The sequence below is a fragment of the Lactuca saligna genome, chromosome 1 (assembly GCF_052625555.1).
Source record: "Lactuca saligna cultivar CGN05327 chromosome 1, ASM5262555v1, whole genome shotgun sequence".
Lineage (NCBI taxonomy): Eukaryota > Viridiplantae > Streptophyta > Magnoliopsida > Asterales > Asteraceae > Lactuca > Lactuca saligna.
The window spans coordinates 76,911,855-76,926,381 of record NC_136417.1 but is presented as its reverse complement, the minus strand read 5'-3'; the positions used below and the strand labels follow the sequence as shown (position 1 = coordinate 76,926,381).

The 14,527-nt window shown below is 31.6% G+C and overlaps 1 protein-coding gene across 2 annotated transcripts; it reads right to left on the bottom strand.

The window, feature by feature from the left end:
• Positions 1 to 4,759: 4,759 nt before the first annotated feature.
• LOC145040146 (putative receptor-like protein kinase At5g59700) lies at positions 4,760 to 14,049 on the bottom strand. 2 transcript variants are annotated; one of them, XM_078988122.1, is made up of 3 exons: positions 13,036 to 14,049; positions 12,663 to 12,692; positions 4,760 to 4,864 (listed from the first exon to the last, which is right to left on the bottom strand). In XM_078988122.1, the coding sequence occupies exons 1-3, from the start codon at positions 13,969 to 13,971 to the stop codon at positions 4,775 to 4,777; spliced, it is 1,056 nt and encodes a 351-aa protein (XP_078844248.1). In that variant the 5' UTR covers positions 13,972 to 14,049; the 3' UTR covers positions 4,760 to 4,774. The 2 variants fall into 2 exon arrangements, with proteins under 2 accessions (XP_078844248.1, XP_078844252.1); XM_078988126.1 differs by lacking the exon at positions 4,760 to 4,864 and adding an exon at positions 11,070 to 11,238 and having other exon boundaries at positions 13,036 to 14,042.
• Positions 14,050 to 14,527: the final 478 nt, after the last annotated feature.

Sequence of the window (14,527 nt, the reverse complement as noted above, 5' to 3'; positions counted from 1 at the left end):
CCACTAAAATGTATTTGGATCTGAAGAGAGACTATTGGTGGCATTGTATGAAGAGAGATGTTGCGTGGATTGTAGAGAGGTGCTTGACTTGTCGTCAGGTTAAGGCTGAGCACCAGCATCCGCATGGCAAGTTGCAGCCACTTGAGGTTCCCCAGTGGAAGTGGGAACAGATTTCTATGGATTTCATCACCAAACTACCAAGAACCCCAAGGGGTGTCGATGCAATTTGGGTGATTGTGGATCGATTCAGGAAAAGTTCTCACTTCCTTGCTATCAGTGAGAGCTCTTATGCAGAGAAGTTGGCAGAAATATATGTGAGAGATGTGGTGTCTCGGCATGGGGTGCCAATCTCAATTGTGTCAGATCAAGATGTACGTTTTACTTCCAGGTTCTGGAAGTTTCATGAGGAGTTGGGTACGAGATTGCATCTCAGCACCGCTTATCACCCTCAGACCGACAGTCAGAGTGAGCGGACTATCCGGACACTCGAGGACATGCTTCGAGCATGTATATTAGACTTCGGAGGAAGGTGGGACATGTATCTGCCTTTGGCTAAGTTTGCCTATAACAATAGCCACCATTTGACCATCGGTACGCCTCCCTACGAGCTGTTGTATGGAAGGAGGTGTCGGACTCCCATTTGTTAGGGAGAGGTAGGACAGCGTGTGATGGGTAGTACGAAGATAGTGCTCCAGGCAACTAAGCAGATTCAGCGGGTCAGGCAGAGGTTGCTGACGGCCCAGAGTCGCCAGAAGAGCTACACTGATAGGCGTCGCTCAGAGCTCGAGTTTTAGGTTGATGATTTCGTTCTCCTTAAGGTATCACCTTGGAAAGGTGTGATTCAATTAAGGAAGAGAGGCAAGTTGGGACCTCGATATACCGGTCCATTCAGGGTGACAACTAGGGTGGGCAGAGTAGTGTATCGTTTGGAGCTACCTGCCGAGCTGAATCAGATTCATGATACCTTCCACGTGTCTCAGTTGAGAAAGTGTATTGCCGATGAGTCAGTAGTGGTTCCATTAGAGGACATTCAGGTGGATGTGAGCCTGAACTATGTTGAGAGGCCAATCCCGATCCGAGATAGGAGAATCAAGGTTCTGAGGAACAAGGAGGTGTCCCTGGTGCAGGTCCAGTGGCAACATCGAAGAGGGTCCAAGTTAACATGGGAGCCGGAGTTGGAGATGCGTGATCAGCATCCATAGTTGTTTGTGGAGTAAGACATCGAGGGCGAAGTCTGATTCTAGTGGGGGAGAATTGTAACATCTGGGATTTCAAGTATTATTTTTATCATTTATTTTTGGAGTCTAAGAGAGAGAGAGAGAGAGAGAGAGAGAGAGACTCGATGAGTTGATGCCTAGACTCGTCGAGTAGGGTTGCTTGGTGATGACTGGATTTGACGAGTCGGTGAGGGGACTCGACGATTCCGTGCTGGCGACTAAAACCCTAATTTCCCAGGTCTGAGCCCTATTTAAAGGACCTTATAACCCTTCATTGCGGCTACTTTCATCCTTGGGAGCACCAGAGCATCTGAGAGTCCTTATGAGTGAGAAAAGAGGCCATTGTTCATCATTCTTGTGTGTTTTAGAAACAAGGGAAGAGGAAGGTCAAGCTAGGACAGTTAGAGAGCTTGGATCTACTTTCAATTGGGCAGAGGAAGCTATTTGATGTATTACTCAGAGCTTATTCTTGTGTTTTGTTGATATAGTCTAATCTAGGGTTTCTTCATGCCTTGATTAGCTGGTATTTGGAGTGTGAGAGGTCCCATGGGGAATTGGTACCTAGATCTGGACCTTAGAAGGTCCAGAGAGTCCCAAATGCTCTGCTTTATGCCTTTCCTTTTGAGTTGTGGACTTAGGTTACCATTTTAGAGGTCATTTCACCAAAAGAAGCCTTGTATGCGTTGCATGGGTGCCAAGATGTTACCTTTACGTGATTATCATGTTTGGGAAGGTAAGATCCATAGATTAGAGAAACAGATTTGACCTCAGAAGGCCATTTGAGTTCGAGCATGGAATGAACTCGTTGAGTCCATGAGCAGACTCGACGAGTTAGACCGGGTTGTCCCGTGACTCACACAGTTGATGACTCACCGAGTTGGGAGAGTGACTCAGTGAGTCAGAGAGGGATTTAGGGTACTGGAGTTCATGTCTGAACTAGCCGAGTCAGTGCCTAACTCGACGAGTTGGGTCAAAGGGGGTAGCCATTTACCAACATTGACCAGAGTTGATTTGTGTTGACTTAAGGGCATTAGTCAAACTAAGTCAGGAAGGTATTAATTAGAGATGTATTTATGCTATAGGAGGAAGCTAGGTCGGAGAATTGAGCGCGAGTGATTATCCGACATCTTCGAGGTGAGTTTTCTCACTATGCCTTACCCGATGGGGTGATTATGTGTGACCGGAAGGTCTTATGTGTATGATGAAAATGTGATGTATGTTGTATATGTAATATGTTATGATATGAGTATGATGATATGGACCGGAAGGTCAACAGAGCATGGACCAGAAGGTCAATAGAGTTATGGGATGGAAATCCCCTGAGACACTTGGATCGGAAGATCCCATAGAGCTATGGCTTGGAAAGGCGTATGTGATGTACATGGTATTTTGGGGAACTCACTAAGCATTCTTGCTTACCGTTTGCGTGTTATGTGTTTCAGGTACTAGTGATGATCGTGGGAAGGCGCCGGCATGATCAGTACACACTTATGGTGGAGATGTTTTGAGATTCTAGGGATTTTGATATGCACTTATGTTATGTGAAAACAATTGATACACGTTTTTGAGAATTGTGATTGGAGTATTTTTATTAATTTAAAATGAAAATTTGTTTTGAAATTTCACGATGTTACCATAAAAATATTTTTAGTACAAAACTTTCAACAAGGTATAAAACAAAATACAAACTTGATATTTTACTAAAAAAGATTTTATTCGTAAAATAGTAGTAAACTTGTATTCATTATTCTTGATGGCTGAAAACCGGAGATACTATGCTATTTTTCACAACTTATGATACAACTAGATATGTTTACTAAAGATTATTTATAAAAACTATTATAAATAATTTAACCAAAATGGTATACAAAATAGAATTTCGTGCCAGAAAGATTCACGTGTCATAAACTATCTATCATAAAGTTGTTAAAGCATGAGCAATAAGTTGTATGTCATAAAGCTGTAAAACGCGTGTCATAAAACGTCAGTCATAAATTTGCGCTAGTAAGGTCATTTTCATTATTTAATAATGGGAGTCAAAGTTCGCGTAAATTTGTTAAGGCTCTTGTGAGACATTCCTTCATCGTACCTACCTAGCGTATACCGTAAGTCTTGTAGTTATAACCAGAGTCTCCTGGAGGGAGAGCGAGGTAATTGTGTATAGATTTATACGGGGTTGATACCCCCACACCTGAGTTGTTTGCTACAGCTACACGGGGCGAGTCTTGGGTGACAAATATCTTACCGAAACTGATGCCTAAAGAACGTCATGACATACATATCAGTCATATCAAATATGGTTATAGCGACTCACATAGGGAATAACAATATGATTTTGGTTTAGGGAAACTTACACTTCATAGGTTTTCTTAAACTATAAAACTGCAAATTAATCATTATTCAAGTATTCAGTCTCTTACACTTCTGGTCTTAGGGTTTAAGACTACAGTTTTTCTTACATCAGAAAATATTGGATTATCTGGGAACGTTCGCTTTAATTTTACAAACAAAAGACAACAAAGGACATGCATGCACATATTCACAGTTTTGGAACGAGACTCACAAATCCTTTTCATAGAAAATATCAGATTTTCTGCAAGTACTACGAGAACTATTATAAACAACTGCAAAACCATTTTTATACAAAAATGCTTATGAACTCACCAACTTTTTAGTTGACGTTTTTCAAAACGACTTGTATTCTCAGGGAACTAATGAACAAGTAAAAAATGTAAACTATGTAAGTGTGTATTTTGAATGTATGTCGCTTGGAATGATATGTTTCATTCATATTCAATTGTTATGATGTACAATGAAATCATTTGTCCACGGATGTTTCCACTGTCTTGGTTCGGGGGTGTGACATGGTCATAGTATTCATCAATGAGCATTGGAATCTTCGTAGATGATCCAAGCAATTATGAAAAACTTGACATCGTGTTCATGTTAAAGTTCACCATTTTTGTATGAATAAACATGATATTCGATTTCAAAAAGAGATTTGAAAGGAGAATCAAATAGAAATTGACTAGTAAACACTCGATCAAACAAACATGGTGCATAATCGAAACAAAACAATAAACTGAAACAAGTTTTCTGTTTCAATATTGCGGAAAACTTTGAATCGGAAAGAGCGATTCAAAAATATTGAAAAACATGAGAAAACTGAAATTGGTTGAATGAATCCTGTCTGATACCAATTGAAGAGTATTAAAAATCAAGTAATGAATACGAAATCAATCACAAAAATCAAAAATAACACGTCAAGTAAATAAGATGTGATTGACTCATTTATGTCTGTCAAAAGTACAATTGTTTGAGAGTGTTTACAATAACGAACACCCTAAAAGATACCCTCGAAACTAATACTTACCTTATTTATAGGGTGTTACAGACGCACAAAAAATACAAGAACTAAACGTTCAATCTCGAATTCAACATGTGCCTTGTAAATACCTATATTTCGAAATCAATCTGTTCGCACCCTAACAAATTTAGACCAATTTAGCCTTCTCACTATACATTTCGAACCCTACAACAAGAAACACAAGGAAGCCTCAATTTAGGTGTGAACTCACTCTATCTTGTTCCGTAGTGGACAATATATTTTCATCATCTTCTGGGAACGCTTCTTCTATGTTGTTGATCTGTAAACATTTACAACGAAGGTACATAAGTTATTTATAACAATTGTAATAAGTGAATATTTAGAATTTACTCTATAATATTAGAAAACTAGTTTTTTTCTATCCAGTAGGTCTTCTTGGCTTGTTGTTAGGGCAATCAATTTTTTACCACTGAAAACCAATCCACATGCCACCAACTGAACCAAGAAAGTTGGTAACAAAAATATGTTTGATATCCTACATGTTTTGTTGGTAGTAACGTACAATTAAGTATTCGTTCAATAAAACTTCAAAAACCATGGTAATACCATACCAAAAAAGTTCATTTCTTTTATATATATATACACACACACACACTAAGCGAATGCTCATGCGTTGCGCGGAAACACCTATATAGTTGAAGTCTTAATTTTTTTAAATATAACAATAACGTTGTTGTTAAATTTGATATAATAATTCGTATACTAATTGATATAATATATTGATTATTTTGAATTATATTATAATATATATATATATATATATATATATATATATATATATATATATATATATATATATATATATTATAACTGCATAATCTCAATCATTTGAATGATTTTTACTCGTAAGTTAGACATGAATAAAATTAAATATAATGTATGGTTTAATGTTATTTATAATTGTTGTTATTGTTAATTAATTTTTTGAAATTTATTTGCTTGATGTTTTAATTTTTAATATTATAATTATTTAAACATCAAACATTGTTTTTTTAATTTTAAACGTAACAATATAATCATTTATATAGAGTTATTTTTAACTATTGTTATTGTAAATTCTTTTAAGCTACCTATTTAAAAACTTTAACAATTATAAAAATATCTTAAACCATTATCATAATTTGATACATCCAACAATATACTAAACCTAATAAATTAAGTATAATGTGTTATAAGTTAAAAACATAACTTTATTAGTAGAAGTAAACATATTATTTTAATACTGAAATTTAGTTTATATATGATTACATTTTAAGTTTAATATTTAATTTACCTAATTAACCAACTTATAATTATTATTAGAAAGAAATTGAAAAGTCATGGCAGTTTCAAATTAATGTGGTAAAAGGAAAAATAGATGAGAGTTTCAAATAATGTGGTGCAATGAAAAATGTTTCCTTTATAAGTATATATATATATATATATATATATATATATATATATATATATATATATATATATATATATATATAAAGCTAGGTTCAAATGTGCATTGGCATCTATTGTGCAGACGTGTGGACAGTGTTATTATGTGAGAATGACAAAGAAAATATGTTGCTTAGTAATATAAATACATTCAATCTTACATAACTATTGTCATTCTCACGCATTCTCACTAATTAAATCATCTATAAGGTTATTATAGACTTATTATTATTATTATTATTATTATTATTATTATTATTATTATTATTATTATTATTATTATCGTTCTGTTAGAATGTTTTCAGAATGTTTATTTAGTTGTATTCTGTAAGAATGAAAATGAGGGAAAAACGATGTGTAGGAACAAAAATGAATAAGAATTAGTGAGAATGCAAAAAAATGATGATAGTTGTAGAAGATTGAACGTAGTCAAATTACTAAACAACCTATTCTCTTAGTAATTTTCATGGAATAACACTGTCCACACATCTGTATAATAATTGTCTATCCACATTATAACCTAGCCCTATATCTACACTAATAAATTCTACTCTAATAAATGAGGGTTTTTTTTATCACATATCACACTCTTATTTAATTTGTCAAATGTCATTTTATGGTTATTTTGAATTAATTTTTTTTCCACATGTCATTTTATAGATTTTTATATTTTAATAAATTCCACATAATAATTGAATGTAATAATTACAATAAATATAGTAATAAATGAATAGCAATTTCATTAATGGACTTTATCTTTTTATTTCAAAATTCTTAAATTAAAGTTCATTAGTTTATTTTGTTTATTTGTTTAAATTTAAAAGATAAAAAAAATTAATTTTATTAATTCATTATTTTTCTTATTTTTTTATAAATTCAAAGTTCTTAAATATTTAGACGTTTAATTTTTTTTTTTAATTAACACATGTAATAAATGGGTCTTACACCTACTATATATATATATATATATATATATATATATATATATATATATATATATATATATATATATATATATATATATATATATATATACACACACACACACAACAACAACAACAACAACAACAAAACCCCAAATCCTAGAGGGAGGTATTATGGTTGACAACTTTAGTTGTTTCCAAAAAAAAAAAAACTCCACTCAAGAAAAATAAATAAATAAATAAAAAGTTATACAACATAGGGCTGTCAAATATGTATCATGGAGAACCAACCAACATGTTGTCAATCGAACCAAGAAAGTTGGTTACCAATATATTTGATAGCCATCATGTTTGGTTGGTAGTACCGTACTAATTCAATAAACTTGGTACAGTAATGGTATTAAATTTTAAATACCATGATATTACCGTACCAACCCATTCATATATATATATATATATATATATATATATATATATATATATATATATATATATATATATATATATATATATATATATATATATATCGAAATTTTAAATGTCAAACGTTTACTGTTTACGATTTTAAAAAGTATGATATTAGACATCAGACTTTGTCAATAGTTATTACCACATTAGATTAAAAAACCGAAATGTTACTTATTAAAATTTTTTAGTAACTAGAATAGTTAATTTACTAATTTATATTACTAGACGATAAAAGTGTCTCATATCGTTATTAGTCTTTAACTATTACAATGGCAAATTAGAAAAAAGTTGGTAATATACCATTAATAATTTGTACCAACCAAACTTATTGGTAGGCAAACACGTTGGTACCAAGTATAGTTGGTACGGTACTGGTAGTAAAAAATTTATACCAATTATAGTAGGTATGGTAGACGGTTTGAGTAAAAATCAATTGGTACCGTACCATGTTCAGCCCTAATACAACATAGTGGAAACCGCGTAGAACATGCATATTGCAATAATCATCCCTTCAATATCAAACAATACATAAAAAGAAATTGATATACTAAATTAAATAGATCGAGGATCAATAGTTAAATCTTAAAGGAAGATATGAATAAATAGTGAGATTGAGAAATAGATAGTGCTATAAGAATCATACATACTAACAAAGTAATAAAATAGTTACAATATGGAAGGAATCATACCTTAAGGAGCAAATACCCATGGTAGACTCATAGGGGTAAAATACCCATGGTAGACTCATAGGGGTACAGGCAACGAAAATCAACTCGAAAAGACAACAAAATCAAGTAAAGTATGCTAAAATTGACAATAAAGCATGGAACAATCTTTGAAAAAATACTATGAGGGGAAAAACTAGGGGATACATGAACATAATAAGATGGGGAGAAACGTTAGGAAACAAGTAGAGCCAATGGTTACACATATAGGACTACTCAATCGCTACACCACTACCTTAATCCTATGCCTTTATCATATCCTCTGAAAGACCAAATTCAATCAATTCTAACATCGCACTATCAATATACTTCCTTCATGGCGACCTATCCTCCTCACACCATCGAAAATATTAGTCTCCACCCTCCTAAGCACAACATTTTGTTGTCTCTGACGCACATCTCCTCACCATCACATCTTTTTCCCCTTAATTACCCGGTGATTGCCACCACTCCTAACAATTTAATTGGGATTTAGTTAATGTGTGATTGTGTGTGTGTGTGTGTGTGTGTGTGTGTGTGTGTGTGTATATATATATATGAGTAGGATAAAAAAAACACCTAAAAGGTTGAGAACGCGAGAATAATTTAGGACGCTTAAATTTTCAAAATCTATGGTTGATGTTAATTGAGTAATTATTTAATTTTCCAATTAATTTAAACCTTTTCTATGTTGAAAATATACCAAAAGGATATAAAAGTAATTCCATCCTCAAACTTATTCCTTAAAATTAGCCAACGTTATCTCTCTTTACATACATTCCAACACTCCTTTCGAGAAAGAAAAAGAACCCTAATTGGCTAATTGTGCATTTTTCTCTATCCAGCATCTTCGTGTTCGGAAAAAATGGCGGACCACCACCATCAATGTCCACAACTAACATCATCATCGTACTAACTCACCACGACTAGCACTAACCGTCTGTCAACAACCACCACCACTCAAGACACCATCGTTCACGTCCGTCGTACCCATCGTCCCCTTCTCTTCTGCCCATATTGATATTCAGAACCATCACCGACGTCCCATTTCTTATTTTGTTTTCAAGCAAATGCATCAAGAATTTAAGTTATAGGTTTTCGTTGTGTACCCTTCCCCTTTCTCTTCATATGTATGACGTTTAGTTGCTTTAATTGATGATTATGAATCTCCTGATGGATTAGCAGATGCATCAACATTTTAAATTCTAGGTTTTGATTGATGGTTATAGAAAGTAATCTCTATTCTTGGTTTTAGAATCATGCATGCATTGACTCAAAAAGAAAAAAAATGATTCGGTAACATTGTCCAACACTTAAAACCTAACAATTTATCCTCATTTTTACTTATATTTGCTCTGAATATCTTATAGTACAGTTGTAACTGGAAAAGAATCATAAAGGTGAGTGTTGAAAGTAAAACCAAGTAAAAGTAGGAAATGTGATGCGCGATAATGATGGTTTATTCACTGATGATTCTGATTCTCTTCTCTCATAAGTCATACCTATGTGACTTTACCCGAAACCCCAAAATAAAGTATTTATTTATGGTTTTTATGAATTTTTGTTTAATGAATACATATTGTTTATATTTGAAACAAGACGTATCTTTATTGATGTTACTGTGAATATTAGTCCATAGTGAAGAATGATTATATTATTGTCGTGTGCTAAAATATATTATTCATCAATGAATTAGTATTGTTATTTATATATTTGAAGTATTTGGAGGAGTTTCAACCCATTAACCATTTAAGAATAGAATTGTCATCAATTTATAAATTTAGCTTTGTTCATTGATGAATATAAATTTGAACACATTAATCATCTTTGCATGAAATTGCATCATTAATTTATAAATTTAGTTTTATTCATTTGTGAATAAAGCTTTATTCATTTACGAATAAAGGTGTATGAATACATATATGAATATCATTTTATTATTGGTCTCAAAAATAACTTTGTCAAAGAAATTTTGTTGATGCTATATCGGTCAATGAATATTGCATTGTCTAAATATTTTTCTGCTAAATATTTTTTTTACAATTTTTGTTAACCTTGTTTTATATTGAAATGTTATTTTCGTTTTGTAGAAATTGAAGATGGTAATTGATGATGATAGTAGAACATGAATGATGGTCTAAGTATTATTTCGATCCGTATATATTAGTACCAAGAGTCCAATCATCGTAGTTGTAATCTTATACATGTGTATTAAGGAAATTTTTAATTGTGATCATAGATGAATAGATACTGATTGTATTATACTGAATGAAAAATCCAATCATCATTAAATATTAAGGAAAAATTGAACTTCTTATTCATTCGTAAATATAATTGTATCTAATAAAAATAGAATATAATTAAACATAAATACATTATGTTTTTATATCTTATCCCTAAAAAAGAACAAATTAACTTGTATGAAACGAATAACATAAATACTCTAATAACCATGATAATTTATACATATGTTCTCAAAGATTTTATATAATTGGTGAGAATATATTTTATCTTTTTATATTCAAATAAATAGAAACAGATGATAGTTTAAATCTTATTTGAACACGATCAAACAGAATAGAAAGGAAATGATGATCTTACTTTTTGGAATAAATAAGAAATTAAGAAGATATACTAAGCAATTCAACATACGAGATAAAGATGCGAATTGATTTTTTTGAATGTGATTTCGATAATTATGGAAACTAGATGATAATATCCCATGATTATAGGCAAAAAATAATTATGTTTAGTTATTATTAATTAATTAAATTAAACAATTACTAATGAATCATAATAATCAATTCTTTTGATCTTAAGGATCAAATATGTTCTCATATTCTCTCTTAATTTGGTCTCACATGAGGCATCATATATATATATATATATATATATATATATATATATATATATATATATATATATATATATATATATATATATATATATAACTTAGGTGTAATATTAGAGTTTTAATGTTGGTTCAAAGATTTTCTTAGAGTTACAAGAAACACAAGGAAGCTTCAATTTAGGCGTGAGCTCACTGTATCTTGTTCCGCAGTGGACTATATATTTCCACGATCTTCCGGGAATACTTCTTCTGTGTTGTTGATCTGTAAACATTTACAGTAAAGGAACATAAGTTATATATATATATATATATATATATATATATATATATATATATATATATATATATATATATATATAGAGAGAGAGAGAGAGAGAGAGCTAAGTTCAAATGTAGATTCACATCTATTGTGCGGACGTGTGGAGAATGTTATTCTGTGAGAATGACAAAGAAAATATTTTGTTTGATAATATAAATATGTTCAATCTTACATAACTATTGTCATTAACACACATTTTCACTAATTAAATCATCTATAAAGTTATGATAGACTTTTTATTATTATTCTCATTCTGTCATAATGTTGTCAGAATGTTTATTTATTGAGTCGTATTCTCTCATAATGAAAGTGAGTGAAAAACGATGTATGAAAACAAAAATGAATATGAATTACTAAGAATGCATGAAAATGATAATATTTATGTAAGGTTAAACGTATTCCCATTACTAAACAACTTATTATCTTAGTAATTATCATAGAATAACACTGTCCACACGTCTGCACAATAATTGTTCATCCACATTATAACCTAACCCTATATATATATATATATATATATATATATATATATATATATATATATATATTGTAATACGTGAATATTTAGAATTTAGTCTATGTATATTAGAAAACTAGTTTGTTTGTGTCCAATAGGTCTTGTTAGCATGTTGGTAGAATGAAAACCAACCAACATACTACCAAGTTAACCAAGAAAGTTGGTAGTAAATATGTTTGGTAGTCCATATGTTTGTTTGGTAGTAACATACTAATTGAAAAATCATGGTACAATAATGGTATAAAACTTCAAACATCATGGTAATACCGTACAAACCATTTAATTTCTTTTATATATATATATATATATATATATATATATATATATATATATATATATATATATATATATATATAATATGTTTGGTGTTTAAAATTTACAGAGCATGCTATTAGTTAGTTATTTAGCCATAGTCAATAGTTATTAACATATAAAATTAAAAAAGTGAAAAGTTATTTCAATAGAATTATTTAATAAACTGAAAGTATTACTTCACAAATTTCTTTACTAAACGACAAAATTGTCTCATGCATTCGTTGTTCTTTTATTTATTATAATTGAAAATTAAAAGAAATTTATGTATTAAATATCATTACCAAATTTGTACCAACTAAACTTGTTGGTAGCTAAAAAAATCCGTACACTTGGTACGATATGTTTTGATAACAAGAGGTGCAATTCAAATTCATCCGTTACAAGTTATTGCAAAAGGATATATAAGTATTTAAATTTGGCTAATGTAAAAATAAAAGGAACATTTATATTTTGTTTCTTCTTTACTTATATCATAGACTTATATCATAGTTACAAGAAGCACAAGAAAGAGTTGTAGTAAGTGAAAAGAACTCACCGTATCCGTTAAGTCTCTGCCGTGGTTCAACTGTAAACACCAAAGGCACGTGAGACATACATAGTACTGACATATAGAGCTTTTCAAAATGGAAAATCTTTGAAAAAAATTATCACTTATTGTAGGAGCTTTTTTTAACGAGTTTTCTCAAATAAGCTTTTTTACAATGAATTGTAAAATCGTTACAACTTACAAGTCCTTGTAGAGAGTTTTTTTTAATCATTTTTATGGGCCCATATATAACTTTCAACCAATTGTTTTATAAATTGTAGCCAACTTATATAAAAACAAATGATATAAAAACTAATTAGTGCGCCCCATAAACAATCCAACTATGGCAATTTCCTTAAAATTGATTAAATAAAAGACTTACTTGAATACTTAACGCTTTCTCAATCTTGGCAATGATCTTATCCATCGTAGGACGTTTCTTCGACTCCAAGTTAATGCACTGGTGTGCAATATCGTTAAACATATGAAAAGAATCCATATCAATACGATCTTTAATAACCGGATCAACTAGCTTCTTGAATACACCCGATTCGTCTTCATCATAGTAGCTTCGAACAAGGTCCAGTAGATATTGTTCCTTATCGTCTACAAAGCACCTTGCACGATAAGCTGGCATCCCACTTGAAATTTCAAAGAGTACCACTCCAAATGAGTATACGTCTGATTCTTTCAAGACTTCGTCTCTTTCATTGTAAATGGGATCAAGGTAAAACATCTTACCCGAAACCTCTGTAACAAGATGGGTATATGGCCGATTTCTTGTACCAAATCTTGACAAACCAAAATTAGAAATTTTGGCTTGCAGAATCTCATCCAATAATATATTTGCACTCTTCACGTCTCCATGAATTACTGTGTTGTTCTTCCCTAGAGCCGAATGAAGGTACTTGAGTCCTCTTGCTGCTCCTAAGCAAATCCTTAATCTTTGTGTCCATGTTATGCAACGCCACTTATTCGGGTCTTGGAGATGGCTATCAAGGCTTCCATGGATAGCATACTCATAAACTATGATCTTTTCATTGGCATCATCAGAGTAACCAATGAAGGGAATGATGTTTGGATGGTGGAAACTAGAAACCATGTTGAGTTCCTTATAGAACTCACTGTTTCCTTGATTCCCATTAAAGCGTTTGATGGCTACTGTGTGGTTTTTCCGGTGTTCAGAAAGTTGTCCTTTGTAGATCATACCAAATCCACCATCTCCGATCTGAGTTTCTGAGCTGAAGTTTTTTGTGGCCCGAATAATCTCCTCTAGTGGAATTCGATAGTTTTCTAAGTCTACCCTTGAAGAAGACATTGCTTTTCGATATATTTGATGATTAGGTATGTATGGAAAAAGCAGCTTTGTGATTCTGTTTATATAAACGAGACCAAGTTATCGCTTTGAAGCGCCTACCTGTATTGCACTAGGCTTAAAGAATATAATTATAAACCTTTGACCATAACCGTGTCCATGGTGGAACACGTATATTTGTTCATATTCCTGCCAACCATGTAAATTACAATTCGCATGTCAACTTTGAACAAATAACAAAGAATTAACAAACCATACACATGTAAATCAACAATAAAAAATATATTAAACTTCTTTTATCGAGAAAAGAGACAGAAATTGCAGAACAATCGGCCACTTCTAGACTTCTAGTTGAGTTTTTTTCTAAAATATATTCGACTGAAAATATAACAGAAATGACCTTAATATTTTTTCCCTCGAATTTACACTTTCAGCCCTTTAAGTTTTATTATTTTCACTGATATACCTGTGACCAAAAGTATGCCAACAGGAAGTTGTACACTTGTCCTTGACATCTTTTTCTTCAATTTTCATCACCTCAGTCTCAGCTGCATCACTT

Coding starts and splice junctions, on each gene's coding strand:
- LOC145040146 (XM_078988122.1), bottom strand. CDS start 13,971: ATGTCTTCTTCAAGGGTAGACTTAGAAAACTATCGAATTCCACTAGAG. Junction 12,693..13,035: donor AGAAAGCGTTAAGTATTCAA/GTAAGTCTTTTA, acceptor TGGTGTTTACAG/TTGAACCACGGCAGAGACTT. Junction 4,865..12,662: donor GCAGAGACTTAACGGATACG/GTGAGTTCTTTT, acceptor AAATGTTTACAG/ATCAACAACATAGAAGAAGC.